Source organism: Canis lupus, chromosome 28 (genome assembly GCF_011100685.1).
Source record: "Canis lupus familiaris isolate Mischka breed German Shepherd chromosome 28, alternate assembly UU_Cfam_GSD_1.0, whole genome shotgun sequence".
NCBI lineage: Eukaryota > Metazoa > Chordata > Mammalia > Carnivora > Canidae > Canis > Canis lupus.
In genome coordinates, this window is record NC_049249.1 from 16885389 (window position 1) to 16901126 (window position 15738).

At 39.6% G+C, this 15738-nt stretch overlaps 1 protein-coding gene across 1 annotated transcript in view; it reads left to right on the plus strand.

Annotated features, from left to right (window-relative positions):
* Window positions 1-15738, plus strand: part of CFAP58 (cilia and flagella associated protein 58) — a 99175-nt gene that overhangs the window by 39114 nt on the left and 44323 nt on the right. The window contains exons 12-15 of the mRNA XM_038578739.1: window positions 4039-4179; window positions 4952-5175; window positions 8141-8252; window positions 10295-10399. Of these exons, the coding sequence (XP_038434667.1) occupies window positions 4039-4179; window positions 4952-5175; window positions 8141-8252; window positions 10295-10399 (582 nt within the window). The remainder of the gene's footprint in view (window positions 1-4038; window positions 4180-4951; window positions 5176-8140; window positions 8253-10294; window positions 10400-15738) is intronic.

The following is a 15738-nucleotide window of genomic DNA, read 5'->3' on the forward strand; positions in this document are numbered from 1 at the left end:
TCCCTCATGGAAGGGCAAGACCCCTATTCCCCCACCCTGTGTGGTAGACCATGAGACACCTTTTGATAGGACAACCTAATTTACTTCTCCAAGATGACAAACAGTTGTCCATAATAGATCATCTTTGTCCTCACTCATCCCCCTCAAAAGAAACATCTTGCTCCTTTCATGTTTCTTTTTCTTTCTCAGTTGCTACCCGGCCCTACTGACTCCTCAGTATTCTAGACATTGTCAGCACATTATGGTTATGACAGAATGTCAATAGTCCTCATAGACATCGCTGCATGTGTGTTCATCTGCCCATTCCGTCCCAGCCTTGTTTCATCAGTGCTGACGGAGCCATCTCATTTGGAGTGTCCTAACAAGCCCCTGATCTGCCTCATCACCTCCAAATCATCCCACATCATTCTGACAGCACTTTGATTCCTGGTGAATAATTCAGCAGCAGATTCTTTATGTCCAGAGCCCAGCATCACATTAGTGACTGGCTTCGGGACACCTTATCCTTTTACTGGGATGACCTGGATGGGAGAGAGAGGGAAAGCCTAATTATTCCCATGGCTGGAAAACTTTAGGTCTTAGATGTAAAGGGATGGTTTCTGTGAAATGCAGTGAATATTGGGATCATGTGCAAATGGGTGAAACACCTGTGAGTCTGATTCTTAAGATATGATTTATACCTGCAGCCAAAAAGGATGATATATGTTCTGTAAACACCTGCCACAAAACTAATTGTGGAGTCAGTGACTAACAAGTGTGTCCTGTGAGTGTATTACAACTTCATACCACTGGTAACACCTTGAGAATTGTGGATACCCAATGGTCCACCCAGAACATTGCTTGATGTGCTTTTGGGCACATAGCAGTTACCATCTTTCCTGGGTAAGACAGCTCAGATTTATAGCTGCTAAATGCATTAGATTCAAGGTATTTTGTTGATGTTAACATTTGCTGCCATAGTCTAATGCCACATCTTGTTTACAGCCCATAAATTTATGACATAAGGAGACCACTCAGAATTTTGATATATTATGAAAAAAAAAAACACAGCAATGCCAAACGCGTGAATGGTTTTACATTTCAGACAGATACTTTTACACACCGTTGATTGCATTTTAATATAACAGGGGTTTCATTTTGTTCTGCTGATGGATTCTGATCAGCTTTTGGCACTTAGGAACAGGGAAGGGAATGTTGCACATCTGGGAAAATAAAAATTTTATTAAAGAAAACATGAGCCAAACAGGTATTTATGGCTGTCTTCATTGTCACCGTAACTGATGATAGAAAGAGAAATGCTGGTTCTTTGCTCTCTTTCCCAACAGGCAATCCCCCAAAGTGGTAAATACTAAGAAGATCTTTTCTCAATACTTATTTCCTTTTGCTTATCCCTGGACCAAAACATATTTTGTGAGTGAACAAACCAAATGTCACAAAAGAACCCTTTGGTTTCCCATTAGCCAGATACATTTCGTTTGTGACATTACATGTCTGATCCTAGGTGTGCTGTATCTTCTATTGTTGGAACAAAAGCTTGAGGTATGGAATTAATGGTTCTTGGTCTTCATGAGTCCAACTCAACTAGAGTTGGGTTGGGTCACAGGCACTTGCAAATATGAGGTTTTCTATCTCTTGGTGAACTTTCTGGGTGGGTGGGGGAGGGAGGTCCCAATGCTTCCTTGAAGGAAAAATGTATTACCTTTTTACTGTCATTTGCCAACCTGTTAGCCATTAAGAGTTGGGGACTTAATATCATTTTGTCATCTCCCTTATGTTTCCAGGCATGGGTGAAATCAGAGCTTTCTTCTCATTTGTTTCTTATTGTGCTGACCTGGTCTGTCCTTCCTATGTGGGCCTAGGACCTCTCAAGACATACTCTTCTTTCCTTTAGTGTGAATACCTCAGTGGCTCCCCACTGCATACTCTGTACAGTGTGTGGCACACAAAACCCTTCCCAGTCTGGCTCAGTTTTACCTCCTGCTATTCCCTACCTAACACTCTAATCCAGCCACACTGGATGCTTGGCTGTGTGGTGAACACACCAGGTACTTTACAGTTGCATGCATGGTGCATGTTTAACACCTTCCCCCAACACAAGCCTCTCCACTTAGGAAATATCTGTCAGTTGCCAAAGCTCTCACTAGTTCCTCCCTCTAATCCCTAGGCAGGCAGTAATTAGAAGCTAATTCCTGGGTACTCCCATGTCCTTTTTCACCCAGTAGATAGCATTTCCACTGTGATGTAGTTGGTTATATTTGTCATTTCTAATGGATGATGAGTCCTTCGGGTCTTACTTTTTTGTATTTCGCTTGGAATAATTGGGTAGTGATAGCTTCGGGAGCACAGGATTTGGAATCAAAAGATCTGGGTTGGAATAAACTCTGCTGTGTACTAGCTGTGTGACCTTGGGCAAGCTAATTTGTTTTTCTTTGTCAATTACACATTGCATTTATAAAATAAGATAAGAGTAGGGATAAGAGTAGCTTGCAAAATGCCTGGTATTATGCCTGAGGTATTTAGGTCACAAGCACTTGAGAATTGGAACGAATGTGTCCTTTAATGAGATGCATTTTCCTTCTGAAACTGACCAGTTCATGGTACCCTGTCCCCATGACTCTTACTATTTCCATATAACCTCAAGAGAGTCAAGATCTGAGCTCTCCAGAAAGCTTCCCTAACAACCATAGTACTTTGACCTCCTGTAGCATCAATTCACTGCGTGATACTGAAAAATCACTGCCTGGACTTGTTAATATTCACATAATACTTGTATATCTTATTTTCTCATCTAGATTGGAAACATCTTAGGAATAGGATCTATATATCTCTTTATACTGTGACATCTCTGCTGTTCCATCAAGACCTTTTATAAGGTAGATAGTTGGCTCCATCTTTGTTAATTTAATTTTTGCTTGCAACAGGCTTTATCTTTGTAGTTGATGTGCTGGTGGTGTTAGGACCATTACGGGAGCTGGTGCGTACAAAGGTCCTCCCCCATCTTCATCCCTACATCCTCCTTGGCACTATTCTTTGTGAATCCTCACCTTGTTTAGCTGGTAAGGGAAGAGCTGCTGAATACCAATGAAACCTCTGCTACACGTATATAGAAAAGTGATGGAAATCCCTCAAGGGCACAACTCATAGAATAAACATGATCATGGTAATGTGCACTGCTTTTTCTTTTCTTTTTATGAATTTATTTTTTATTGGTGTTCAATTTGCCAACATATAGAATAACACCCAGTGCTCATCCCATCAAGTGCCCCCCTCAGTGCCCGTCACCCAGTCACCGCCACCCCCCGCCCACCTCCCCTTCCCCCACCCCTAGTTCGTTTCCCAGAGTTAGGAGTCTCTCATGTTCTGTCTCCCTTTCTGATATTTCCCACTCATTTTTTATCCTTTCCCCTTTATTCCCTTTCACCATTTTTTATATTCCCCAAATGAATGAGACCATATAATGTTTGTCCTTCTCTGACTGACTTATTTCACTCAGCATAATACCCTCCAGTTCCATCCACGTCGAAGCAAATGGTGAGTATTTGTCGTTTCTAATGGCTGAGGAATATTCCATTGTATACATAGACCCACAGCTTCTTTATCCATTCATCTTTTGATGGACACTGAGGCTCCCTCCACAGTTTGGCTATTGTGGACATTGTTGCTATAAACATCGGGGTGCAGGTGTCCCGGCGTTTCACTGCATCTGTATCTTTGGGGTAAATCCCCAGCAGCGCAACTGCTGGGTCGTAGGGCAGATCTATTTTTAACTCTTTGAGGAACCTCCACACAGTTTTCCAGAGTGGCTGCACCAGTTCACATTCCCACCAACATGCACTGCTGTTTCTTTACAGGCTTGTGTGTGTGCATGTATGTGTGTGTGTGTGTGGAGCTTGTTTTGCTTGTGAGAGTGATCAAGCCAGGTTAAATGAAACATCAAAGGAGAATATAAGAACAACTGTGCCTCTAAATCTGGGCCATGAAGACCCAGGTCCTACTGCCCTAGAGCAAAAATTGTCTGTATCTTTCACTCTTTGTCAGGCCAAGCTGCAGAAACTAAGACAACAAGCTCTGGAGACCAAACACTTCATTGAAAAGCAGGAAGCGGAAGAGAGAAAACTCCTGCGAATCATTGCTGAGGCTGATGGGGAGAGGCTGAGACAGAAGAAGGAATTAGACCAGGTAGGAATATCTCCTCATTGGACCTGCAAACCTCATCAGCAGACATAACTGTTTGATTCAACTTTTCATGAATCCTCATTCTCCTCTAAGCTCTTGCATTCAATCTATTGGAAGAACAGTAATAGAAAGCCATCTTCTGTTGATTAATTATGAAACATTCACTCACTATTCAAGTCATATTGAGCACTTACTATCCCCGAGGCACCGGGGGATGCACTGGCCAACAGGAAAGTAAGGTCCCTGTCCTCAGGGAGCTTACATTCTAATACAAGACTAACTGCTCACATGTAATTGCAACTAATAATTACATAATTCTGGAGTTAGAAACTCAAAGGTATAATTAGGGGATTAGAAACTTAAATGCTTTCAGAGATTTGGCAGGTTGAAAAAAAGACAAATTGGCCAGTGTAAGACAGTAAGGAGTGGTGGAAACTGGCAAGAGCTAGCCCACCATAGAGTCATTCAAATTTAAACAATAAAATAATGGATTGGGAAAAAATCAAACACCCCAAACACCCATGGGCCAAGAAATAGTGGATGATGATGATGATGATGATGATGATGATGGATAATTTGTCGTACTCTTTCTCTTTCCAACGGGACAGCAAATATATGGGAGGAGCTCAGTGTTGACCGTGTAGCAGGATATTGCCCACTGGATGCCTGGCACACATAGGCCTTTGAGAAATCTTTGACAGAATGAAAGAGGCTGCCATAATGAAAAGTGAGACTTTTTGTTCCCTGATGACCATGCCTTTCCCTATTTTTCTAGGTCATCAACGAGAGAGATATCCTTGGGTCTCAGCTTGTTCGGCGCAATGACGAATTGGCTTTGCTCTATGAGAAGATCAAGATCCAACAATCTGTGTTGAATAAAGGCGAGAGCCAGTACAACCAGAGGGTGGAGGACATGAGAATTCTCAAACTCGAGATTAAGAAACTTCGCCGAGAAAAGGGAATTCTTGCCAGGAGTGTGGCTAATGTTGATGAACTCAGGTAATAGGAAGCCCTTCAGAGGTGAGGGCACTATGGTCTATGGGGAGCTTCTGAAATGACCTTATGTTCATTACTTGTTGGTCATGGAAAGTCTTTATCAAGTTGTATAAATTAACGTTTTATATGATGGAATTATTAGCAAATAATGAGAACAACTTTTCCGTAATTTAGAATCTACCTTGTACCCATTCTATGTCACACACACAAAATGGACTAGTTTCCTCTCAAGGGAATATAAGTGAGTGCAAAAAGATTTTTTATAAATGTCTTATGGATTTTATTTTACTTATTATTTTTAAAAAAGATTGTATTTATTTATTCATTCACGAGACACACACACATAGAGAGAGAGAAAGAGAGAGAGAGAGAGGCAGAGACATAGGCAGAGGCAGAAGCAGGATCCATGCAGGAAGCCCGATGTGGGCCGAAGTCAGGTGCTAAACTGCTGAGCCACCCAAGGATCCCTGTATTCTGGATTTTATTTTATTTGGTTTTTTAAAAAATATTTTATCTATTTATTCATGACACACACACACACACACACACACACACACACACACACAGGCAGAAACATAGGCAGAGGGAGAAGCAAACTCCATGCAGGGAGCCCAATGTGGGACTCAATCCTGGGACTCCAGGATCAGGCTCTGAGTGGAAGGCAAGTGCTCAATCACTGAGCCACCCAGGCGTCCTTGTATTCTGGATTTTAAAAAAGAAATTTCAAGACAAATCACAGACCCAACCTAGTTACAATTCAGAAAATCATTTCCCCCATGAGCTCTTTAGAATTTAAGAAGGCAGCATGTAAGCGATGGAGCAGCAATATTTAAATTTAATCCTGGTAACATTTGCACATCTTTTTCTTGGAATTATACACAGAATGAAAAGAAGGGAAAAATTTAATCACTATTTGAAAACTCTGTTTCCTTAGAAGGTGGCCAAATTTTATATCTCACTCTTGATTTATCTTCTGCAGCTTTCACTTTAGCTTAGTGCGCCTTCTCTTGCTTTAAATCTTGCATTATACAAGATCTACTTCCCCTTTGGGAAAACATCACCATGTTTTATATAGGCAATTGCAGGAAACCAAATAAGAGGCCTGGTGTTGTCTCTGTATCTAACCTTATTCCCCATGGATTTGTAGATGAACAGTATCCTTGACCACCTTGGGACAAGGACACGGTTTGCATCAGCTTTTTAAATAAATTGAATTAGAAGATAGTTTTGATATTTAGGTGCAGTGAATATATTCAGGAATAGCAAGGGAAGTTGTCATTATCAAAGATGGATCAATACTTTTTATTTTTTTAGAGTCACTCGTTTTTCAGATGATGAAAGTAGTACAAACTCATTGTAGAAAACATGGCAAATGGAGAAAAAATGTAAAGAGGAGCTTAAAAAATCACGCATAAGTTTACTATCCAGAGATGCCACCATTGACATTTTGAAGACAAACAGATTCATTCTAATGATCTCGAAGATCATCACTAAACTTGCCAGCCATGAGTTATTTTTATTATATACACAAAGGACCAAGTTCTACCCATTCCTAGTCAGTATCGCTGGCTTGTAGATAATAGATTTTATTTTTTCTTTTCAATGGAAAGATAACTTACTAAAGATATTGGAGGCAGGCAGGTATGAATTCCAATCTCAGCCTTGCCACCCACAAGCTGTGTGACCTTGGGCAAATCCCTTAACTTCTCTTAAACTTGTAGTTAAAATTAAACATGAAAACAAACACAATGTGCCGAGCAGAGTCTTGAACAAAATAAGCTGTCAGTAGCAGTAGCTAATACTCTGACCCTCCTCTTCTGACGATACTCTAGAAGATTGAAGTGTTAAAAATATGCTTTTAATTCTAAGCAGCTTGTGCTGAGCTCCCTGTTGAGTGAACATCATGCAGTTAATTCTAATGGTTTGTCTTGCTAATGAGGGGAAGTTGTATTATTGGTTTAAATGAAGCAATTAAGTAAAAGAGATGGCTTGGTATTAGTAATCTGCACACCCACAGCAGACGAGGACAGATAATAATATCCTTATTGCCCATGTCAATGTGAGTGTTTGCCTCTTCTCCACCCCTCAACAAAGCAGCTTGTTCCATAGGGTGGCAGCCAGCTCACAGAGCACTGCGAATGGCTCTAGCACGGTGCCTATTTGCTAGAAATTCCTGCAGATTGGAGAAGTAGTTTTGAGCCAGAGCTAGTTCTTCAGGACTTTTGCAGCCATCTGTGTAGTGGTGGAACAGCAAATATCACTTCTAACTTGATTTTTCTCAATCCTGGCTGCACATTAGAATTACCAGGAGGACTTTACAACCTATAAAGCCCAAGTGACATGCTTGACCAATTAAAGTGGAATCTCTGTGGGGATTGGGTCCAGGCAAAGGTAGGTCACACAGCTCCCCCCCAGGTGATTCCAATGTGAAGTCAGGGTGCAATGCACTGCCCTAATTGTTGTCAAGTTACCACAAGAGCTTCAATGTCCTGCAGTCAGGTGCCATATTTTGTGGTAAAACATAAAAGATAGATTGTTCTTTATATAGAGATATTTAGAGTATATTGAAATTCTTATAATTCACTTCCTCCCTGTTCTTTCCATTGACTTGTAAATTCCTCGGGCTTTTGGAATCATGGTTCTGAAGTTCTGGTACTTTCATTCAAGCTAATGCTGAAGTTTGTGCACTTTAAGGATTGATAATATCTATGTCTGGCCCAGGTTGGAAGCTGGTTTGTGTTCACAGAAGTCTCCCTGATGCCAACTTTTTATATAAGATGCTGTATGTCTATAGCCACATAAAGACATGCTTTTCAAATGGGTGGAGAATTTCTCCCATCCAAGTACTAACCAGGCCCAACCCTGCTTAGCTTCCAAGATCAGACAAGATCGGGTGCATTCAGGGTGGTATGGCTATAGACAATGGGTGGAGAATTTCTTAGCAAAAGACAGTTTGTCTTATATTCAGGCAGGAGCTTTTCCACATGCAAAGAGAATTCTTGAAGGAGAGGACACGATGTCGAGCCCTGGAGGAGGAACTGGAGAACCCCATGAATGTGCACAGGTGGAGGAAGCTTGAGGTAATGCCTGGCGGAGCCTTCCTCTCCTCCTCAGATCCATTCTCCTACCCTACACTGTCCCCTCTCTAATGCACAGGAAGGAGCTTGGTTTTATTTAATACTATGCAAATTGTCTATATCAAAGGTAAATTGGGTTGTTCCCAAACCAGATGGTTTACTTGGGTTTTGTTTAAAAAGTCTTGGACAAGATCCGTTCTGTTTAAAGAAGACCCAGGGGAAGTTGTGAACTGACTTCACCAATAGACATTTTTCCTGTTGAGAAGTTTTTGGTCAACCAATTATCCTCAGGCTGCCTGTCTCTGTTGCTGATCGTCTTCAGCCACATTGGCCACCAGCATCTATACCTTCTTTCAGTTTGTCTTTGCATTCTTTATGTTGCAGCAGGAAACAAGGCTCTTGTCAACTAGCTCTTTTTTTTTTTTTTTTTTGGACTAGCATTGCGTTAGCCAAACCCTTTCTCTTAGGATCTGGGGACACTGCCAAAGTCTCACTGGTAGGTGATGGATAACAAACCTCATATTTTATTTTATGACTTCCTGATAGATATTACCATCAGCCCTGCAGATAACAGGTAAAGACAAGCCCTGCTTATTCAAGAAAAAAACAGATGGCCATCTCTCAGAGCTGTAGCCAGCCATGTGGGTGCCAGGAGGGGCTTTGACCACACTAACAATTAGGGTTTGGGAGGATAGACGTATATGACATAAGAAAGTACAACCAGCCAGGTCAGTTTTGGTTTTCATTCCTATTTTTTCCTTTTAATGAAGAAAACATTAAGGGTAATGCATTATAAATTGTTATGTAAACATGAGGCTTGAATTTTAACAACATCCAGTCTTGCCAGATGAATGTGCGCCAGATATACTCCCAGTATATGGATATCAGTTGGCACTGCTTAGTATTTTTAAGCAAAGTCACAGTCAGTGGAATGTTTTCTTCCCTTGATGTTGACCCTCATTTATTCCTCTTTAAATGCCAAGAGTGGTGTCAACTAACAATAATATGGATGTGTCTGGGGAAGTAGAGCTGAAGACTTAAAATTCATTTACTGTCTCATTCATTTATTCCATGTGTTTTCAAGCAAATCTTTACAGTTTCCAATTCCATGTCAATTTCTATTTAAAAATTAGAAAATTTCAGGGAAGCAGATGAAAATATTTAGCTGCTAGATTAATTCAAAATGTCAGTACAGTTGAAAGCAGAACTTTGGCTCAAAGTCGAGAGGACAGATTATCAATTTATAACTGTAGCGTTTGTTTGAATTGTACATAGATAGTTATTGAAAGTGCCTCAAAGCTTTCCGGATTGATAACCCCGTTTGAGAGCTAAATGCCATGGTCGTGTTTTGTTGCCCATTATTAGCAGAAGTCCACATCCTAGAAACCTTCTTCATCATAGGCTATAATGAATCTTCTTGTTGGCAATTACCAAAGGAGAATCCTGAGTTTGAATAAATTAGGGAAGCCTGTCTCATTCATTCGGAAACAGAGGGCATAGGAGGAAAAGCCTCAGAGCATAGTAATGAAGAACTGCAGGCTTTCGAGCCAGGCACATCTGGGCTTGAATCCAGCTCTGACCCTTACCAGTGTGGGTGGACAACTTAATCCTCTGACCCACGGTTGTCTTCTCTGTAAAAGGGGAAGACTAATACTGTCTTAAAGGAACTCGTGTGCCTAAAATTTGATGTTGTACGAAAAGCACTTAGCATTGTGTCTGGATGGTGGCAAAGAATTAGGTATAATGCATAGTAGCTCTCATTATTGTTATTATTAGTATAATCATTGTTTTCCCTGATGGAACAAACATATTCATTTTCCACTTATTGGCTAACTAGAGCCAGTAGGTAAGCTATTAGCCAAACTTCATTTCTTTTTTGATGGCCATTGCAATCTATTATGCTTTTTTTTTTGGTCCTAATTCTCTCTGTATGGGGTCTGCAGGTTTGCAATACACTTTAATAAGACAATAATTATTTTACATAGAAACTTCAGTGTTTTGAACTGGTGATATCTCAGCTGCTTTACTTTGTTGCCTCTGAACAGGCCAGTGACCCCAGTACCTTTGAGCTGATACAGAAGATTCACACCCTGCAGAAGCGTCTCATCAGCAAGACAGAAGAAGTGGTTGAGAAAGAGCTGCTTCTGCAGGTAGCATTTTCCTTTTCTGGACTCAGTGAGGAAGCATGTTTTCTGAGCATCACCTTCTCTAGGACTGCTTTTAGAATTAGCTATTTGGCAGCATTGCACGCCCCATCTTTAACTGTAGATGGCAACAGTGACTCACACACAGAGAACAAACAACATGATTAATTGGTCTTTTATGCTGCCATCACTGATATTTCAAGAATTCTGGAAAATTAAGTTGAAGGCTAGACTTAGTGCGTTGGGTGCTGTAAGCCTTTATCCCCCACTTCTCTACAGTTTTATTTGTCAGATTCTTTTAAATACTTTTCTTTAAATCTTTATAAAATGGGAAATGCTATGATTTTGATTTTGAAAATAAGCTTTCACATAGAGCACAGATGATCTGTCCTCTTGAAGATTTGTGAGATGAACTGGAAGGAAAGACTTCTTTTTGTGGGTTTTATGCATTCAGTTATTCTGGAGTAATCAGGACTGCTAACATCCTTTTAGGCCTGTGTCTTTGCAAGTATAGGCTGTTATCACCAGCCTATACTGTCCTGGTGGCTTTCCCTACGTGTCTCAGTTCTTTTTCACGGTTCTGGGTGGGGGTATTGTCACCTCCAATCAGTGGATGAGGAAGCTGGGCTCTAGGTGTGCAGTATGGATAAAAACGTAAGCTCCCATGTTAGGTGGGCTGGGTTGGAATCAATTTAGAGCTGCGTGAAGTTAACTTCTCTGCCCCTGAGTTTCTTAATCTGTACTATAGGTTAATAACAGAACTTGTGGAAAGGGATGTTGTGAAGATGGAAGGAGCTCAGTATTATGCTTGGCACACAGTGTTTAATAAATATTGCAGCTATCCTTATTATTTCTAATTCCAAAGCCCATGCTCTTAACTGCTGAGTTACCATTAATAAGAGCAGGAATTTCTATACATGAGCAAAAGGCATTTGCCTCTTCTCTTTCACTTTTTACTTTAAAAAGACATTGTCCGTGAGGTTGGAGATATATATATATATATATATATATATATATATATATATATATATATATAGTAAGTTTCTTTCCAGAGCATGGCTATGCTGAATGGCCCATGGATGTATTCCTCTTCTCTTATAGATGAACATAGTGGTTAGGAGGGCAAACTGGAGTCAGAAAGATCTGGTCTTGAATCGGCTCCAATGCCTTATGTTACATGACTTGAGGGAGACTTACATAAATTCTCCAAACCTCAGTTTTTCCATCCGTTAAATGGGGGCATTAATACCCAGTTTCTTTATGGGAGAAAGATACTCCCACTGGAGTATACAACTTGGAAGTCCTGTGGTAAGGATAACCAATTAGTGCGTGGGCACCGGGGTGTGGTGGGTAGTTCAGGCTTCAGGCTATAACTCCATCAACCCAGCCACAAGTCACGTCCCACAGCCATGCAACTGGGAAGTGGCAGAGTGGCAGCTCAAACCAGACCGTCCCCTCCAGAGCCCACGCACTGTACCAGCGCATTACTTTGCCTCCCCAGTTGTTATTGCGTTGTTGGCTTTACAAAGGACATTTTGTGTTTGCCAAACCTCTCTGTGGTAAGTTTGTTTGGTATTTCATTGACTGCTTTAATTTTATTACTTCATTCCTTCCATAAGCTTTGGATTTATTCTGCTCTTTTTCTACCTTCTCAAGACTAGTGCTCAACTCATTAATGTTAAATCTGCTTTTCTATTAGAAGCATTTGTACCTATAAAACATACTTTAAATGATTTCTGGAGTTCCTCCCGACAGGGTTTGCAATATGGTATTTTCATTTTCATTTAGTTCTAAATATTTTCTGTTTTCAGAATTATTTATCCTTTGAGAGTAAGTAATACCTGCTATTCCTCTTATGGTAATCAAAAGTATAAGTTTAAATTCCCAAATATATATGCATTTAGGGAATCACTTAGTTACTGATCTCTCATTTTTTTCTTTTTTTTTGCATTGTGGTCTGTATTCTACTGATTCTTTGGAATTTGTTGAAACTTGCTTTGGGACCAACTGAAGTGGTCAGTTTTTCTAACAGATGCTTATGTGTTTGAAAGTGTTATGTTCTCTACATGTTCAAGCTTCATGAGTCTCTATGACGTTCATCAGATCAACCTTGTTAATTGTGTTGTTTAGATCTGTATCTTTCCTAATTTTGTCTACATAATCACTGAAAAAAAGTTTGGAGATTTATCTATTTCTCCTTGTAGATATGTCACTTTCTTTGCTTTAAGTACATTTTGGATTATGTTCGTAAGGTGAGTAAAATGTTGCAGTTGTTATTTGTTCCTGATGAATTGTGCCCTTAGTATTATATGAGAACCTTCCTTAATCCTTAATGCTTTTACTTACAAAATTGTTTGATATTAATATAACTCTACCTGGGGCTTTTGTGCATAAGTACTATATAATTTTAAACTTTTAGAGTCTTTAAATTTTAGGTGGGTATCTTGTAATTAAAAAATATCCAATCTAAAAAAAAAAATCCAATCTGACATATTTGTCTTTTGATTGGTATGTCTAGCCTACTTGTATTTATTGATAATTTTAGGTTTATTTCTACCTACTTATTTTCTATTATTTGCCCTGATTTTTTTAATACTTGAAAAAGGTCTGTTCCTATATTCTATTGGATTAAGTCTTCTTTATTCCCTCTTTTTGCACTCCACTGGTTACTTCTCTCTCCTCATTATTCCCTATTCTCCTTTTCCTGGTTTATCCATTTATTTTCTGAATAGCTACCACTGCTCAATGTAGTTCTCACTCTCTGCCTTATGGATTTCCTCAAAAATTGAACACACATAGTGGACATCAAGTCTAAACCAATCCATAGTTGATGTTGATCCATATGCTTATTCTTAATAACATGAGGACCTAGATGCTTTAACTCCAAATACCCACTGTAGTCCTGCCAGCATTAGTCAGCATCATGATTTTATGGAGTCAATGAATATTTATTCAGATTTATCAAGATGTTGACCAGTTCTTTTGTTTTCTTTTGTTCAACGTGGGGCTTGAATTCACAAGCCTGAGATCAAGAGTCACATGCTCCACCGACTGAGGCAGCCAGGTGCCCCACAGTTCTTCTGTTTTCTCTTTCTTCATATCCCCAATTCCTTACTTCTAGGTTCCATCTCCTTTTGAAAGTGCATCCTTTCATAGTTATTTCAGTGATAAAATTTTCAGAGGCTAATACTCTCTTTTGTATCTACAAATATTTTTATTTTGGCCATACTCATAAATAAGCTGAAATTGTATTTTCTGTTTATACTTTCAAGCTAAAAGGCCTTTGGGTTAGCTTCTAGTGATGCCATTGAGACTCATGATTTGTGTTCCTCCTCAGGCATCCTGCCTTTGCTTCTGTTTGGTTGCTAGAGCTGCCCATTGTCTTTGGTGTCCTGGAAAAGCACAATGCATTTGATAAGAACTTAGTTTTGCTGACTGTGCTTAGGATTTGCTGTTTCCTGAATCTGAATTTGAATAATCTTTGAATAGTATCTGCTTTATTGGAGTGCCTTAGTGGTACAGTCCAGTTAAGCATCTGACTCTTGTTTTTGGCTCAGGTCGTGATCTCATGATCATGAGATCAAGTCCCATATAGCTTGGAGTCTGCTTGAGTTTCTCTCTCCTTCTCTCTCTGCCCCTCCCTGGCTTCATGTACAAATTCTCTCTCTCTTTCTCTCAAATAAATAAATCTTAAAAAAAAAATAGTGTTTCCTTTATCTCCTTTATTCACTCCTAGAACTCTTACCAGATATATGTTGGAATTTCTCATTTATTCTTCTTTATCTACTGGCCTCTTTGATATTTTTCTTCTCTTTATCTCTTATTTTACATTTTCACAGCTTTGTCCTCTTACTCACTAAGTCTCCCTTAAGGTGTGCTTATCTGCTAGTAGCCAATTGGACAGATTTTGTTTTCAATGATTTTATTTTTATTTTCTAGAGGGTTTTTTGTTTTCCTCCATATGACTGGTCTTTGTTGATAGTGTCTTGATTTTTTATTATGTTTTTATTCTTTCTCTATGTCTTCAATCAATTTAAACATTCTATAGTCTTCATCTGCTTGTTCTATTAGTTGAAGGTGTTGGTGGTCTTTCCTATTGTATACATGACTACTGAGTTTGATTTGTAGTGGATCTTTTTACTTTTGTATTGTAATTTTGGATTGTGGACTAATTTTCAGAAAAGCTTTGTTTACAGGACTTGGGAATGGTTCAGGTTAAGGCTATATCCTTTCATTTGTTTCTCCCAGGTGCCCTAGAAGATATCAATTGCTTAGGATAATTTTTAATGTTAAATTCTCACCTTGGGGCTTCTTGGACAACTTGGTTCATGTATATTAGAACCCCAAAGACTTGTGATGGAAGAGCCATGAATATAAATTCTCCACACAGCCAAAGTTTTTTCCTCACTCAAAGCCTAGGAGACATTGTTAGACTTCTTTGTGGTCTTCCTATCCCAGTGGGTAGATTTCCATCTATTGTCTCTTTCACCAAAGGTGTAACCCTGTTAAGTCTGTAACTTTATGTGGAGGAGTCTCAGTACCAGTTACCCACTTCACACAGGCCTAGCACCAACTTATCTTTTATCATTTTATGGCCATTAGAGCCCAAGCCCCTTGTTCAGTGAGTCCAGTCACTCTATTTTTTTTTTTTTTAATCAAAAGAATGTGTCGTTTTACTCAGCAGCTCTCATGCTTTGTGGACTTTCATTGTCAGGTTTTTGTTCTGCCATATGACCATTAATAGCCATTTTTCTGGTCTTCTCTAATCTCTAGTTTTCTCATTCATAAAATGGGGACAGTAGCAGTACTTACCTACAGAGTTGAATTTCTTTTTTTTTTTTTTTTTTTTTTTTTAATTTTTATTTATTTATGATAGTCACAGAGAGAGGGAGAGGCAGAGACACAGGCAGAGGGAGAAGCAGGCTCCATGCACCGGGAGCCTGACGTGGGACTCGATCCTGGGTCTCCAGGATCACGCCCTGGGCCAAAGGCAGGCGCCAAACCGCTGCGCCACCCAGGGATCCCCCCAGAGTTGAATTTCTTAAGTACACATAAGATTTGCCAGTATGCTTGGTTATCTTTAACAATGTTCTCATTAACATAACTATTATTGTTAACATTATTAACCACAAAACAATTTTTTTTACAGTTCAAGGTTTAACACCCAGCCTCACTCTCCTTTATTCAGTCCCTCATGTAACCTTTCTTTTGGATGATTGGGTTGCTCTGTCCCTGCTGCATATTTCCTTCTGGGGCTTGCATATATCCCCAGACAACACACCTTGTAATTCTGGGGAAGCCCCAGGTGCTCCACAGGATTGGACAGTTTCTCAGTGTCATCTGCT